Raw genomic sequence first — 16,555 nt, 5'->3', positions numbered from 1 at the left:
TGACTTGTCACACTGCGTGCGGTGCAGCAGCTAAACACCGTTAGTCATTTTCTGGTCATGATTGCTGGAACGTTCCAAAACAACGAAAAAAAGCACCTTTTTAATTAAATCTGCGATTAGTTTGCTGGAAGCAGCTATAAATGGCGGCCGAGTAGCACTTTTTTCTGTTTGACTGCAGATTATTTTCCTGCTATTAAACACTGATAAGAAAATGCAAGTTTAAGCAAACAAGCCGATCAATATTAATGACACAACAATTGATTGTTTTAAATGTACAAAGTTGCACAGTTTCTTTTTAATCAGTATTTGAAAATATTGAACAAAGTAAAATCAAACAGTAAGAATAAGTAATAACAATAATTAATATCAGCAATAACTAGACTTAAAATTAGACATTTGTCGATTTTTCTTTTTACTGAAACACCTGAGGGAAGCAAATCAAAGAGAACCCAGAACAAAAATAACCACTGAAGTTTTAGAAAAAGATTAAGAAAAAAAAGACACAAACTAAAGTCAAGACAAGCTCATACAGGTGCCACTCACTTCATCTGTATATACAGCACATTCACTCCACGACTGTGCAGAAGATCAACCGTTAACAGAACAGTGATGGAAAGTAAAAGCTCGTCTCTGCAGCCGAAAAGCCTGCAACATCGCTATGGATGTACGTGAAGGCAAAAAAACTCCCAACAGAACAGGCATCCGAAGTTGGCTAACAGATGACTTTTTTTTTTCTTGATGCTTTATTTTTACAGTGAACAAATGGAGAGTGCTCCATTTTATTGTGAAAGGCCGAGCAAACGTTCTGTTGAAAATAAAATTACCAGAGCATAGACAGGAAACATATTTTTTTTTTTTAAATGTGGTCCCTGGATGCATAAGACAAAGCCTCTTTCCTGACATCTCTGTCCTTTAAAAAATTCATTCAACCTTGTTTCGGTAAGAAACATGACATCAACATTAGTTTCGAGGTGGATTTGAGTCACATTTTGTGTTTATCTGTACATTATTTAACTCCCATCAGATAGTTCCTCCTTTCTTTACATTTCAACAACACACTTGACTTTAAAAGATGGGAATAGAAATGCAAAAAAAAAGAAAACCCTTTGGGCAACATGTTCACGAAGGAAAACCAGAAATAAGCCTAAAGGGAAAACATCATCACTAAAGGTAAACTAAAATGATGAGCAAAACTCAAGTGGTTCTGTAGCTCTCTGACAGTATGGCCCATAGTTCAAACCTTCTCCCATACATTTGGGTCTGTAAGTTATAGTGGTTTCCTCACAGAGGAAAGAAGGAAAGAAAAAGGTATCTCTTCATGAAAGTCATGTTTGTTTTGATTGTCCGCAAAAAAGAAGTGCCAGGAGGAAGGAACCCCGGCGAAAGGATATACAATCACAGCATAAAACGACAACATCCTTTTCTGGAAAGGAACTGAGAGTCAACCACTCACTCCTTAAAAGACCCTGAATCTGCACTGAATTGGTGTTTGCAATGTGGCTGTGTGCACATGAACTGTGCAGATTTGTCCGTAACCGTCTCAGTCGTTGAGTGGTGTTATTCAGAGACAGTTTTTTCCTCTGTTGCTTCATCCTGCAGACAGCTTTTACGGATGATGGGCAGCGGATGGGCTTCGGTGTTAAAGACCCAGTCTTCCAGGGAGAGGAGGTCATCGTCAGAGAAAAGCAGGTAAAGATACCTGAACAAACAAGAAAAACAGTTGCATTTTAAACACAATACCCCAAACAGAGCTGGGCTTCCTTCTTTTTTGATTGACACTTTAATATTTTTAAAATCAAACTATATTAATGTCAGAGAACAATAACCTGAGTAAATGATGATTTAAGGGAAAAAGATAGCTAGCTTTGCAAAATGAAAAAGGGTTTTAAAAAAATGCTCAACCAACACAGAATAACCTGATGTAAAGAAATTTACCATATCTGGGTGTGAATTAGCAAAAAAAAGGAATAAGTAACTAACAAAAACCAGTGTCTAGAAAATTCATAGTTGGCTTAAGTGGTTTGTAATGTAGTCTCATGAAACCTGATGCACTGGTTTGTCATTCTTTAACTAATATGCCCCACTTATTCCATGATGTGAAGAAAAAGCTCTTGTTGCAGCGGCTCTGTCTCATCTTCACGGCTGAATATTCTCTCAATGTTGACCACGTTTAAAAACCTCCCTCCTAGCTGACGAGCTGCAATGCTTTGCCCTTACTTGGAAAACATCAATTATTCATCATTTGTGATTTCTTCTTAATCTAGATAAGTCACTTAACTTTCAAAGGAGCATGTTAGGAGCAGTGTAGCACAGAGTAAGGCAGTGGTGCTCTGGCGACTACTAACCTGAAAGATTCGCACTGCCCCTCTCTTTAAAAGGATAAGCTTTTGTCATCTACATGCTGGTGTAGACTGACTGGTTTGTGTACCTTAATGCCTGGAGTATAAGAACAGCTGAAACTAAACCTTCCTTGATGGGTAAAAAGTATCTGATTAAAAGTTAGATTAACCTCTGAAGCAGACATTGTGACTGTTTCATTCAAAGCACGATCGTGCTTCTTAGGCAGACCAGATAAGAAGTAGAGATGAATCCCCAGTGTTCAGGATCTGACCCTGTATTACTTTCATGCAGATGAAAGGTGGTGCAAGCAGATCTTACAATAACCTTCCTCCCAGCAATGGGAAGTTAAAAAGCAAGCGAGACTTACTTAAGTGTCTCTGACAGGAAGAAGCTCTGCTGCATGTTGTCGTGGCTGGCTGTCAGGGCGTAAACATCACGGATCCCAGAGAAGCCAGACTCCACTCTGCAGTGCTGCTCCAGAGCCTAACAAAAGGCAGGAAGGAACAGGTAAATGACAAGACCAAACTCTGATCTCTATAGTGCCTTGCAAAGGCATTCACACCACAACCAGAAACCTCTATTGATGTTATTACAATTTTTATGTGGAATACCAACACAAGGTTGTCATGAAGTTGAAACAAAAATAAATCTTTAAAATAAAAAGTTTGCTGGGTGTCTGGATCCAGCTTCCTTGCTTCACATCACATCAGCTTCACATCTAGGAACACATTTTTTCCTGTTCTTTACCAGATAGCTCAAAGTCAGTCAGAATGACTAGAGTATCTGTGAAAATCAATTTTCAAGTCTTGGGCTCAGCTATTCAGTCAAAGCTTTGTCTGTATGCTCCAGTTATTTTGCTCTACTGGAAGGTGAACTTCCAGCCCAGTCATAGGACTTTTCCAGTCTTGCTCCAACTTTTACAGCAGTGATTAGTTTTCCTTCACAAAGCCCAAAATGTTTAATTTCTGCTGCATTTATGCCTACATGAAATACTGCACAGGTTTATGACTGCAGAAGGCAATTGGTAGGACTATATATCATTTGGGGATTAAAAAGGGCTGGGTCCAAATCTATAACACATTTTTCAGTTCTTCTGTTTGTACAAACACGTAGAAAATTATGCATCCTTGTTTATTTCACTATTGGGTGCTATGTTATGTTGGTCGGTCACATTAAATGACTAAATTACCTAGACGTTTTTCACTGTGTAGAGCCTTCACTGCAAGAGTAAAACATGCTTCATTCCACTGATGTTACTTGAAACAAAATTTAAATCCTTAGGTCAATAACGGTATTCACATGTATTAAAAAAAAAAAAAAAAAATCAAGGATAAAACATGAGCACCAAGCCAGCAACACAACTAAGGTCCAAGTAATGCCAAATCTGACAAGGGTGAGAGGAGAGCGGCTGGGCTAGCCAAGCGGATTAGCTCATTATTATCCCTGCTACAGAGGGCTTGCTTATACGTGCTAATTAACAAAGACCCTGACGTGTTAATGCTTGATGTTCCTGAGCAGAAGTGTTGCACACCGCTTTCAACCTTTGTGCCTGATAATTATAGCCCTGTCAAACCCGTCAGCCTGATCTTTCCTCTTCTTGTGAGTGCTAAATTAATGCTAACTCTCACGACAGCGTGCTACGGTTTTCCGCAGTTAATGTCCTGCCTATTGCCACATTAATAATGGTGATTCCTGCACAGCTTTCATTTCTTGGTGGCAGAACTGTCTGCTCTACTACCTAATGTATAGTGCCACACAATATGAAGAAAGCTGCTGGATGATAAATTAGGGTGTTGAAAGGGCTTGACATAATAAGCGAGGAGAACCGTGGAAATGATAATGCAGGTCCACCAATAAGACAGCAGTACAGATAAAAAAATTGCACTCTGTTCCATCCCCCCAATTAAAAATAAAATGAAATTACTAGTGTGTAGCACCGGTCAGAGGTGTGTTTTTCAATTCAATTTTGAGCATGAGGAATAAACCCAGTTGTAATTCAAAACATGGATTCCATCTGTGTGTAATATCTTTGTATAAACAGAGCTCATCTGTGATGTTTTCAGCTATTCCTACAATTAAGTTTGTTGCATTGCTACAAGTCATAACTACATTTATTCAAAATAAATACCAGAGATGTCCAGCAAGAGAACCATTACATTCCAGAAGAAAGTGATATTAATAATAAATACAAATCCTGGTCATTAAACGGTATTAATTCTAATTTACTGGTCTTACCTCTACAGCCTCCCATCCCCAGTCTCTGTATTTGGGGTCGTGGGTCAATCTCCACATGTACATGTAACTCTCGATGACTTCTGGTCGTAGGATGTAATATCTGTCACTCAGTCTAGTAGCTGTAGCTTCAGCTCCACTGTCGAATCTGAAGGCCTCAGGTCCCAGTCTGGTGGCTGAAAGAGACGAAAACAGAGATCAGACAAAAGATATTTCTTTGCACAAAGTTTTTTTTTTTTTTTTTTCCCCCAATTGGCTCAGGGACATTAGAGTTGAAATTTGTATAATTTGAAAGATTCCTGAGTGCACCAAATGTTCAGTTTAAAAACAAATAAACCCTCACAGATGCTGTTTGTTACAAAATTGTTCTCTGTTTAAATAAGGGTAGGTACAGCGTTCACAAAATGTCTGCAAATTGCTGCATTCAGACTGAATCTGTGAGAAACGAAAAGTCCGAGTCACAGGCAGTACTCAGGTTTCTAATCAGCTGGCTCATTATGGTGTGCATGCATCAAAAGCAAACATCAGAGCAATTAGTGGTTCAGTGTTTTTCTGAGAAAAATTATGTTTAGGTCAAAATATCAACAGGTACTAAAGGAAAACAGAACCTGCTGAATGCTGGAAAAATAATAAATTAGAATTTTAAATTAATTTAAAAACGTACTAAAGAATAAAAGTTAATCACAAAAGGCATATTTTGAAGGAATAGAAAGGGCAAAAAAAGGGAGTACTTTTAATGATCCGATACATCTATGTTTTTTTTTGTGTGTGTTGTAAGTAGAACACTCAGTTCTAAGGCTTGTAAAAGACATTTTATTGACTCAGATTTCTCCTGTTATTGATTTTGATTCTAATTTACTAACTCTGTACAGGCCTGAGAATCTTTGTTAGGTCTACTAATGATTCCCAAGATGACAATTTAGGCTGGTAGAAAGCAAAACTTTGCAAATCAGAAATCTACTACAACCTGCCAGTGGAGCTTGGGACAATTTAATTCTAAACATGTTTTTTTTTTCCTAGAAGTTAATATGTGTTATTTAGCTGTTGAAGCTCAACAAAGGACTTCTTCTAAACAAATACTTGAAAGAACACAGCTCCAATTTGAGCTATATTTTGCAGAGATGGACTAAATACCTACAGTCATTTTGTTCATAACACAGAGGTGTATGTCTATATTTAAGCATGAATGTCCTCAAATGGCTTTGCTACCTCGACTGTATGTATTTGAATACTGACAAATATAAAACTCACAGCAATCTTAGCTGCAATCTTTCTGCGCATGGTTTGCAAGTTCACCCCAAGCTAAGGTGATTTTTTTATTTATTTTATTACTCCAGGCACAACAGATTTTTCTCATCTTTCCTAAAAAACATGCATCAACAGCATTGAGGTATTGTGCCAGATATTACTTCATGCCCTCAGGTCTGCATTTCTAGACACACGTCTTGAAGGTGAGTGCACCAGATGGCAAAATCCCATCAACTGTCTTTTCCGATGCGGAAGAGTGGCAACTCTAATCTAAGGCACCCTGTGCTCCTTATCTTATGCCTAATTATCAATCCAGCCTCATTTCAGAAGGAGCTAATTTTAGCTGTATTTATTAAGGACCTCATTCCTTTTTACTATCTATGGTTTATGACAATAGATAGGAGGTAGATCAAAAATAAACTGGCACTTTTGGCTGAATTCCCGCTTTAACCATGACGGGCTGATCCAAACAAACATCACCTGGAAGATGTCTTTGCTAAATGTATTAGATATTTGTGAATATACATTTAATCACAATAAAAGTGTTCTGTATTTATTGTAACAAAGTTCATTTTTCTAAAGTTAAAGTTGCTAATGTTTTTTAGTGGTTGGTTACTGCTGCAGACGCTGATCTGGTCTGCCTTTCAAGCTGCTGCTGTATTTCACCGTTTCCTTTTAACAACATGCTGATAACCTCCTCCACCTGCTCACTTCCAACTACATTATTGCAACACTGTAAAAAGTATTTTTCTGAAAAATTTCACCATGGCTTTTAAAGTATGCTTTTTTTATTTTTTTTAGGTTTCTGTGGCTCTGGTGACCTTTTTTTGACGGTTGTGCAGATAATGGAGGGAGCAGAGAGTGAAGGAAATGGCCCAGGTGAGGACAGCCATAGACTGTGTATATGTGATGCATACCATCTTAAATTTTAACAATGATAAGGGAAATACACATTCCATAGATTTAATTTACACAGACGTTTATTAATGTATGTATTTACATTAATCTTGATTAATGTACACCTTTAGATAGAACCAATAAAAAGCATTTTTAATATAGAAATATCAGCCTTTATCATGAATGTCTATGTAATGTTTACTGAATATTTGGCTGGGACTTCTTCTGCATGAATACCTGGATTTTTGAGACGGAGCACGGAGGCTCTGCTGACGCGTTAAGGAACCCCAGTTTGCTTTAAGCGGTTTTCATCACATTTGCATTGCTGTGTCTAGTGTCTTCCTCTTGACAATACCTCATATTTTCATTATGGTAAGCCATAATCACCTAATTTAACAAGTGCTGGAAATATACAGTATCACCTTGTGTTATGAATGTGTAAAACTGCTAGACAAGTTTGATATGCATAGAGATGGAAATGTATATCACTGTTATCCTTCACCTCATGTCCTTAGTGATCATATTAAGATTTTTTTTTCACCTTAAAAGTGTATTAAAGAAGTTTCATTGTGTTGCTTAGGTTAGATTAATCATTAAAAAAAAAAACTGAGAACATCATCAGTGTCTCACAATTTGCTATTAACCTTAATTTATGTAAAGCAATTTTGTATGTTTTGAAATCTTATCAGAATCGAGCACATGTCAAAAGAAGCTCATTATTGCATTACGCAAAGTAAGATGAAGTGGCTGTGTTTGTCATTTAGTTGATCATAATAACTGCTACTTGATGCCAACATTTCCTCTGAAAAGGTCAAGGCTGAATCAATCAGTGCTGACACATTTTGTGATGCATTTAAAAGCTTTAATATAAACCATCATTAATATTTCCAACCAAGAATGAGAAGTTGGGTTTTATGTTCATTTTCGCACTAGGTCCTCTTACCAATAAAGCGCTCTATGTTTATTGAAACCTTCTCTCTGAGATCGATAATCTTTCCCTCTCTTTGCTGATTTTTGCCTGTCAGTCGCGAGTTGCGAAGCTGACAGAGATTTAGAGGAGCAGCAGTAAGCCTTCATGGCATCAGAGTTTGAACACAGATACATGTCAGCCACTCTGCACAAATTCAAATCTCTCTTCTCTCTTTGATGCTGTCTGCTAATCCAAAAGATGCTAAGCACCACCAGAGCCCAGTAAGAGAACCTGGTGGATGATCATGAAAGGGAAAGCTGGAGAAGCCTTTTGGATCTGAACATCAAAAGTATTCAAAGTGTATCATAGAAACTGTTATATGATGAGTTAAATTAGCTCATTGCTGTAGCAAAAGTAGAAGATAGGTTTAATGAATTCAACAGTGGGGAGCAAAAGCTTAAAATGTTTGCCAAAAGTAGAACAGATGCCAGGGAAGAGATAAAACAATACTTTAAAAATCAGATGGTATACATGATCATTTTTCTTGTTTTCATTTTCATCCTGACCAAATGGAAGTTTTTTTAAAAATAAAGTTTACTCTCCGTCTCAATTAATTGGCTTTTTTCTACTTCCTCAAATACACAACTGGGATTTTTATTTCAAACACCAAGGCTATACTTCTGCGGTGAGACATAAAAAAAAAAAAAGTAATTTGCTCCATTTTAGACGTGACCTTTTTTCTATCTCCTGAGGTGCAGCTACACAGACAGCTTCTTCATTTCATTGAGGATAAAAATTAAAAAGCCTGAGGCCCTTTTAATTTCCAGCATTGCTTTTCTAAACTCGTTTTCTTACCAATTTCCACATTAACCTCTCCTAACAAGACAGATTTTGTAAAATAAAAGTACTAATAAAATCTAGAAATTATGGGTTCTGGTAAATTAATATTGCATATCATATGTATGATATAAAAGCTCCTTCATAGGATTTGAGGAGTTAGACTGGACAAAACCTTTTATTAAGAATATTCTCTTCCACACTGTACCAGGGTAAACTGTGTTTTCGGAGAATATATATATTTTTTAATATTTACCAAAGTAAGATAAGAAAAAAACCAATATGTAGCTAATTAGCTCTTCTAACCTGACAAACTGATGGTAAATAATGGAGCAAAGTCTGGTAGAAGGTAAAACCCATGAAAATGAAGGAAATAAAGTATGAAGAAACTTTAAAATATGGCTTCTTCCCAACTTTTTCACACAGGTGCATCTCAAGGAAGAAGAATATCATAGAATAGGGAATTGATCTTTGTAATATAACTATAGATGGATAGCTTTAGCATGTGTTCATGCTAATGCCAGTGCTACCACTAGCACTAGAGATGGCAGTAGCATCACAGACTTATTAGTCTTTAGCATAACTATATAGGCCATAACAATCTATGTATTAAAAAAAAATGTTTATTTGCTGCAAGCCATAATCATCAGAAATAAAGGCCTGAAATGTATCGCATTCTGCTTTATGATTTAACATAAATGCCAGGTTTTGAATTATTTAAAAAATCAAGTTAATAAAATTCCAATTTACTGAACTGCACCTGTACGTGCAGATCTTTTCTCAATGGTGACACCCCGACACGTCTACTTACTTGAGCGAGTGTAGCTCTCATGGCATGTGTGAGTGATCTCAGCAGCGAGGTCAAGGTAGTGCTGCCTCTTTTCTGGTGCTCCATCATCAGCGCCGATGCCAATCATGCCCCCAGAGAAGCAGGCCAGGTGACCCATCTTGTGGTCCAGGATGCCCCCCCTCCACTCTGCCATGTAGGTGAGGCCACCTGGGGACTTCTGGACCAGGTTAGCTTCAATCGCCTGCAGTACCAAACAGAAAGGAATAATATTTTAATCTTTCAGAGTGCTGGCTATGAAATGAGAAACCTTGCTTCAGATTCTACTCGATCCTAATCAGCAACCTTCAGATCTCACATCTGCTTTTTTTTTTTAATAGGTTCACGGAAGGAGCTGATATTCACCTGAGTACTTTCTATCGATTCTACGATTGAAAATAAAATGTTACTTGCAGTGATAAAATATAAACGGCAGCCAAACACTAATAATTAGTTTGGTAATCACCCAAAAGTCGATACAGATGTTTAAACAAAACAGCAAAGGTGTGTGTAAAACAACCTTGTAGAACTAAAAGTAATTTACTGGTTTTACAGCCGTGCATCAGATAAACATGAAGAAACTGTGTCTAAATCCTTATTGATGTTAAGGTGTCAATAAACCAAGCTAGAGGGAGAGAACAGACATGCTGCAGGCTTTTGTTTTATATAGATTAGATCTTTGAATCCATGACGATAGGAAGGAATTACTAAATGAATCCTCACTTGTTCACCAATAGATAGATTTCAGAGTTCTACCAGAAATGAAGAACATTAATTAATTATTATATTTTACCGATCTATAGAAAATAAATTATTTTGTTTAAAACATTGTTTTTCCCCCAGCTGTTGCTTTTCAGTCTGTAAGTTTACTAAAGCAGACAATATGAGGATTTTTTTGCAAGTCTCTTTACAAAGCTGACTAACCAGCAGCTCAAGTTGAGGCTAAATACAGGTTTATCATTTTGGGGAACAATGCAATAACTTAAGTTAAAGAAGCTCCTGGAAAAAGAAAACTTACATTTAAATATCATCTCCAGAATGTTTTGTCTCCATATAATTAATTGATAGCAAGCCCAGCTTCATAATTGCAAAACTGTTGCATGTTGTACATGATAAGAATGCTGTAACAAATATGTAGTTCTGGAAATGGAAAATACATTAATATATGGAACCAAAAATTACAGATATCCTGTTTTAAGAAAGTATATTTTCCTCAGGGTTTAGGCTAATAATTTCTACACTAATTAGAAGTTGTTAGTGGTAATCATTGCAGAGCATAATTGGAAAATGTTTTCTCATTCCACACTGTTTTAATTAGCAGTCCACTTTTATTTGAATGCCTAAGGTAATTAGCTGTGCTTTGCCCTCACCCTAAGATTTCTGAATAAACCTGCAGCTGATATTTAACACCACTGTGGTCTATGGCCAATAAATACCAAGTCACAATTAAGAAGGAGAATCCGTAATTAGTGGTTCAGCCTTTCGCTTGACCCTTTGATGATAAATGAGGAAGTCTTAATAGAAGCTTGAAGTTATCTTACTGAATAGGCAAAGATTTTATTACTCTTTTTGTGAGGTTTTAAGATCTGTCACCCAGAACATGTTTATTGTCCTCTCTTTTTTTGTCTTTCTGCGCTAAATGTGGAGCCCAAAGGTATTTTCTATTTACTCTGATAATTTCAGCCAGTACCCACCATGAACTGTAGATTACTTGATACTGCATATTGGCCAAATGTTTTACTTTGCTTTCACTGGTTGTCATTAGTAATAACTGACTATCTTGAAGATCCCTGTCGTTGACCGTAACCATTTTAAGATGTTATATCCAGTATTTAGCCTGGAAAACTCAAAAGCAGAATTTTTGGGTTAGCTTCAGCTAAGAAACACTCTCATTGTTGTTTTGGTGGGTATAACAACATTTTGTTTTTCTTGTTGGTGTTTTGGGCACTGATTAAAACTGAAAAAGCAAAATCTGGTGTTAACTGGATTAATGTGATTTCCAAATTAGTTGACCATGGACAATATATTTTTTTTAACAAAATTTTTGTCTGATGGGTGAAACGAACATGTCTAGGCACCACTAATGAAAAGAACACTCAGTTATCATCTATTATATTAAGTATTTAAAATAGAAAATCGGTTTACAATACGTCAAGATATTTTGTGGCTTATTTAGGCTGTGAGAGAGTGGATAGCTCAGAAAGCAATAAGGAAGGATCAAAATGTACTGTTTCATCATTTTAATCTAATATCAAGTCAAAACATTTATGACTGGGAAAAGTTGGGATTGTTTTGGAAGTTTCCAAACACTCCCAGAAAATAGGGATGCATTTTACTTGAGCATACACAAGAAGACTGCTGTTTTATTAGTGCTTGTTGCAAACAACTCTCATCATTTTGTCTCCATTTTTAAAAAGTAAAACCTTTATACATCTGGTGATATATTGCACTCTCACATATTTTGTATTATGCATATTTTCCTTGATATTAATAACTGATGACTGGTCATGGTGGAAACACTAGAGAAAAAAAAATATCTGTTTTTATCTCTTTTTATAGCTCTTCAAGGGAAATTGGAATCAGGTAAAATTGGTAACAGCAGGTTAAACATTTACAAAAACTGGCCAGAAATCAACCACAAAGAGACAATGTTGTCAGGTAAGAGCACTTTTTGTGTTGCATTTTGACTTGTTGAGACAACATCCTACCTTTGTTTAGCACAAACATTAGAAATACATAAACTATCAATGAGTTGAACACTTAACATTTCACTAAAATGGTTAGTTTTACCCTAATACCACCAATACAAAGTGGTTAGGAGTTTGAGAAACTTTCTAATAGCAGCTATTAAGCTTTGCAAAAAAAGTACCCCGTGAGCTAATTTGTACACTGAACTATATATAATATAAAAACGAGCAGATCTCTGTGTCTATTACAAGATAACATTTTTCAAACCTCTAGTGCACTGTAGTACATCTTCTTTGCTTCCTCATCGGTCTTGTCTGACATCAGGTAGGATTTTATCAGATACTCATAAAAACTGTCTCCAAGGCCACCAATGGAAACATGGTCTAAAGAAAATAAAGGAGGGAAAAAATTGCAGCTTTACAAACAAGTCTTATATAAAAAATGTTCCAATCTTACAAAACAAACATTGGACCGTATTTCTCTATACAAGTAAAGAATAATTTTCACTTTACGGTGAAAATTTAACTGTCTAATTTAGCTAAGTTTATTTTGGTTTAATCATAGTATTACTAAAAAGTAATCAGTTTGAATATATGTAAGTCTCAGTAGTTATATTTAGCTTTCATGATTAATTCATAGTGTGCTGAATCGTATACACTCCTGCCACCTATGTTTCAAATTAGTTTTCTCCAAACAAAAACCTTAAAATATTCAACGCGTCAATTTTCCGAAAGGAGACAGAAACCAAAATCAATTAGCTGTTCTTGCTCCTCTTGCTGTTCTATGTCAACATTCAATAAAATATTAAAGGATATGATACCATAGGAGTCTTTATCTATTCTTTCATGCTCCATTCAAACACAAATACCTCTGCAGACTCCTTCACAAGGTTATCTCTGTGCCGCTGTGTCTGTCCTTGACACAGACAAACGAGGGGAGCCAGAGCTTATTTTTCCTTCTCCTGTACTGTTCAGCTTCCCTGCATGCTCCTCCGCAACAATTAGCTGCTGTAATCATACAGATTAGCACCTTTTTCCTCCCAGCGTCATCGCCTTGATCTTCCCCACCCCCACTTCCTCTCAGGTAAATTGGAAAAATCTATTTTTACGAAGTAATTGAATTTATTATTATTCCACTAACCCAGAGCTATGGTCGTCTCATCGTCACTGCTACTCCACTTTGAGAGTGACATTTAAAATGAAAAGAAGCAGGCCGATGGGTGAATGACAGACGAGCATCGAAAAACGCTTTTGACATAAGGTGACTTAAGATGTGTGAAATTCAGACAAAGGAGTGAGAAAAGGTAAATGGTGTGATCAGGGATCACACTTTCTTGTAATTCTGATCAACACTATGAGACACACACTGGAGGTTGCAAAACCTTCAGAAGAGCTTGTCATAAAATCCCAGAAATTAGTTTGCCTTTAAGATTTGTTAAAGCTATTTAGAAGGTTGTTAATCTCAAAATTAGAAACATCGTTACAGAAAATTACATAAGAACATATCTATTAACGTTTACAACATTACATATCACATATACACTTACGCTGAACCCAGTTGCCGCTGACCGGACTGAGGAAGTTCGGATACAGGCCGTGAGGTTTTTCAATTTTGTTCAGGAGCTTCCTGATGCTCATCACCTGCAATAATAAGTCCTCAGATTTAGGCAGTGTGGCAGTTTTGGAAAGCGAAACACATAGTGGTATATTTCTAGCATTTATCTCCATTTCTTCCACCAAGCTCATAGCTAATTAAGAAATCTGGCTCTCCAGAAATTATCACACAAGATAAACGACAAAACAAGTTCCACTGCAAAGGTACGTAAAGCCACAAAAGCTTGTTGCTTAAAGAAGTTTGCTATTCATAGTGCCAGAAACTTTGGGAGGTCAGTGAAGCAAAGCCCAAGAGTTGGGGGGGAGATTCACAAGGTGTACGCTACAGCTGTTGCTTCCTGGTGTTAAGTCGCTCCTAAACCAGAGTCAATGTCAGGAGCATGCTACCTGGATTAAGGGGAGAAGAGACTAGACTATTGCTTATTGGTTAAAGTCCTTCTCTCATATCTCTCTCTCTTTTTTTTTTCTAAAGCATGAGTTCACAAAGTTTTCATGGCCCAAGAGTCTAGAGGAAACTGACAACTTCAAATAAGTAATTTTGTATGTATATACGCTTTGGTGCCAATTGTTTAAAACTTGAACAGAGTCCTCTCTTCCATCAAGCAATTGTATCTCAATAGCCGTCTCCTTATGAAGCAAAGTGTAGAACAATGGGCTGGTCTTTGCAGGCTAGTACTTTTTTAAATTTTCCTGAAATATATTCACCTTTCAATTTTATTCTAATTTACAGAAATTTACTCGTAAATTAAAAACAACAAATGCAGTCTGTAAAGATTGTAATACTGCATCAGCTTATAGTTAAGCAAATAACTTGAAACATAATAAAATGTTTGGTATATTGAGTCGTATGTACCTTCTCTTTGAAGACTGGGTTGTTTGACAGCTCTGTCAGATGCACAAATTCAAGGTGAAGGGTCCCGAACTCGGCCAAGATGCTGCTGCCAGCCGAAGCCCATCCCCAGCTCCAACTCGTGCCGCTGCAACAGAGAAAAGATTCAGACAAGATGAGTGTAAAGTATTGAGACTTTTGAACAACTAAGGCCTCAGACAAATTCAGGTTCAACATCAAGATCAACAAACACGCCTCCTCTGTATGTACAGGATTTCACTGAATTAATGTGATTACGTCTCTGGATATTTGTTGGATGCATTTGTCTCATAAAATGCATCTACTTCATGTTTGTTGTAAATTGGGGCTACATAAAATTATAATTTTAGAACAGAGGGAAAAAAATAGTGCTTTACTTAGTGGATGATTTGTGATGCTTCATTCAGTACCAGAAACTAATTATTATGAAGGCCAAGCACCTGGTTTTATATTGTGATAAACTGCAGGTTGGAAGCAGAACACAAAGCAGTGAATTTTTTATATTGTCTGATCGTTAAAACTAATTTTACACCTGATATATTTTTTAGACATGCAAAACATTCTGAGTTACTATTGCCTAAAAAATAAACTAATTTTAAATCCCTGAAGCATAACTTAACATATGCTGGTAGCGATTAATATAAAGTTTAATAAAGTGAATTTGAAACTCGTAATTTAAGTTTTTAAAGATTGGCCAAGAAATGATGAAAAGACATGCAGTAAATGAAAAATGTTACCAGTAGCATCACTTTGAAAATCTAAATTTATGTAAATGATTCAGTCAGAAATGATTAGTGAAGGCAGAGTGGACTACAGGAACATCTTGTTAAGAATATCAGATAACATGTAATGAAATGAGCTGGATTGTTGGGGGGGAGCGAGGATATATGGAAGAAAAAAACCAGGGCAAAGGCAGGCGTGTGACTCTGTGCTTTGATGAATGCACCCATTAAAGCTTTGTATGCTGTATCATTAGTCGTGCTGGCTCAAGTCATCTGTGATTCCTTGTTTATGAGGAATCAATCAGAGAATCTACACAGAGGTGCAGAACAACAGGTGCTGTTTGGAGAACAACGTGCATCACAGCCACAAATCCATCAATCTTTTTACACTCTTTAAGGAATGCAAGTTGTTTTAATAGGTATCCAGAATACAATTTTAGTTTATTGTGGAGACGAGCCATATAACGCTATGCGTAAGGAGCTGAGAAAATAACCGATTCATTTTACCTAAACCAGCTAAAACATTTTCTGAGACTTCTTTAATGAATGATAAAGGCTAAAAATATAAATAAAACATTACCTAATTTGGATTTAGCAAGTGTAGAATGGTAAATCTAGATGCAGTTTAAGCCATTCCTGGCTGAAACTAATTTTCAATTTTCTCAGGGATCTGATCGGCCCATTGCGATTTAAACATATCCATTTTTTTCTTGTGACGGAAACAGTTGTTTTGTATGCAAAAGAAAATGAGGGAATTACAACATGATCGATCAATGTTTTATGCACCAAAACATTTGTTCCTAGCCTTTTTTTTTTTTGGAGGGTGGGGAACTGGTTTCCAATTTGAGTTCAATGTCCAAAATTATTGCACATAAAACAATTGCAGGCGAAAGCTGTTCTTTGTATTTCTGATGGTTTGAAACATAATACAGTGGCACACAGTACAATTTGTCTGGTTTTGAACATGTTGCTTTAATTTCTGAATGCATGACATGGAGAGAAAGGTGTCACATTTGCTCATATTAATAATAACGGGTAGCCTGGTTACTAACCTTAATCTAGTTTACCACTAGCAGTCCGATGTCACGTCCTTCTAAGATCTTGGTTCTGTTTACCAACATGAATCCAGCAACATTTCCCATGGCTTAGTTTAAAATCCGCGTACATAAAGTTAGCTTGCACTAATATGAAACATTTTAATTTTAGCTCAACATGTGAAATAAAAAAAGTAATAATAATCTACAACAACAGGCTGCACAGCAGAAGCTGGTCCTATGTTTGAATTCATATTTCCTATTTTTATATTTGCTCCATAGCTCCTTTTTGCTGTGTGCCCGTATTCTTCCCTCTGAACTTCTTATTCTTGTTGGGTTT

The 16,555-nt window shown here is 36.5% G+C and overlaps 1 protein-coding gene and 1 long non-coding RNA gene across 2 annotated transcripts in view; one reads left to right on the top strand and one right to left on the bottom strand.

Annotated features, from left to right (window-relative positions):
- Positions 1–258: 258 nt before the first annotated feature.
- Positions 259–16,555, bottom strand: part of LOC106944621 (mannosyl-oligosaccharide 1,2-alpha-mannosidase IA) — a 210,333-nt gene continuing 194,036 nt past the window's right edge. Inside the window, exons 6-12 of the mRNA XM_015027715.1 lie at positions 14,445–14,568; positions 13,525–13,618; positions 12,246–12,361; positions 9,276–9,495; positions 4,576–4,748; positions 2,708–2,823; positions 259–1,699 (exon numbers count right to left, since the gene is read on the bottom strand). Coding sequence (XP_014883201.1) covers positions 1,558–1,699; positions 2,708–2,823; positions 4,576–4,748; positions 9,276–9,495; positions 12,246–12,361; positions 13,525–13,618; positions 14,445–14,568 — 985 coding nt within the window. The 3' untranslated portion in view covers positions 259–1,557. The remainder of the gene's footprint in view (positions 1,700–2,707; positions 2,824–4,575; positions 4,749–9,275; positions 9,496–12,245; positions 12,362–13,524; positions 13,619–14,444; positions 14,569–16,555) is intronic.
- LOC106944622 (uncharacterized) lies at positions 1,601–7,685 on the top strand. Its single transcript, XR_001424374.1, has 3 exons — positions 1,601–1,689; positions 2,725–2,847; positions 6,622–7,685. It is a non-coding gene; the product is annotated as an uncharacterized LOC106944622 (long non-coding RNA).

This window comes from Poecilia latipinna, unplaced genomic scaffold (assembly GCF_001443285.1).
Source record: "Poecilia latipinna isolate Pla-1442-1.1 unplaced genomic scaffold, P_latipinna-1.0 Scaffold105, whole genome shotgun sequence".
NCBI lineage: Eukaryota > Metazoa > Chordata > Actinopteri > Cyprinodontiformes > Poeciliidae > Poecilia > Poecilia latipinna.
The sequence above is the reverse complement of the archived record's forward strand: the minus strand, read 5'-3'. Positions and strand labels throughout refer to the sequence as shown.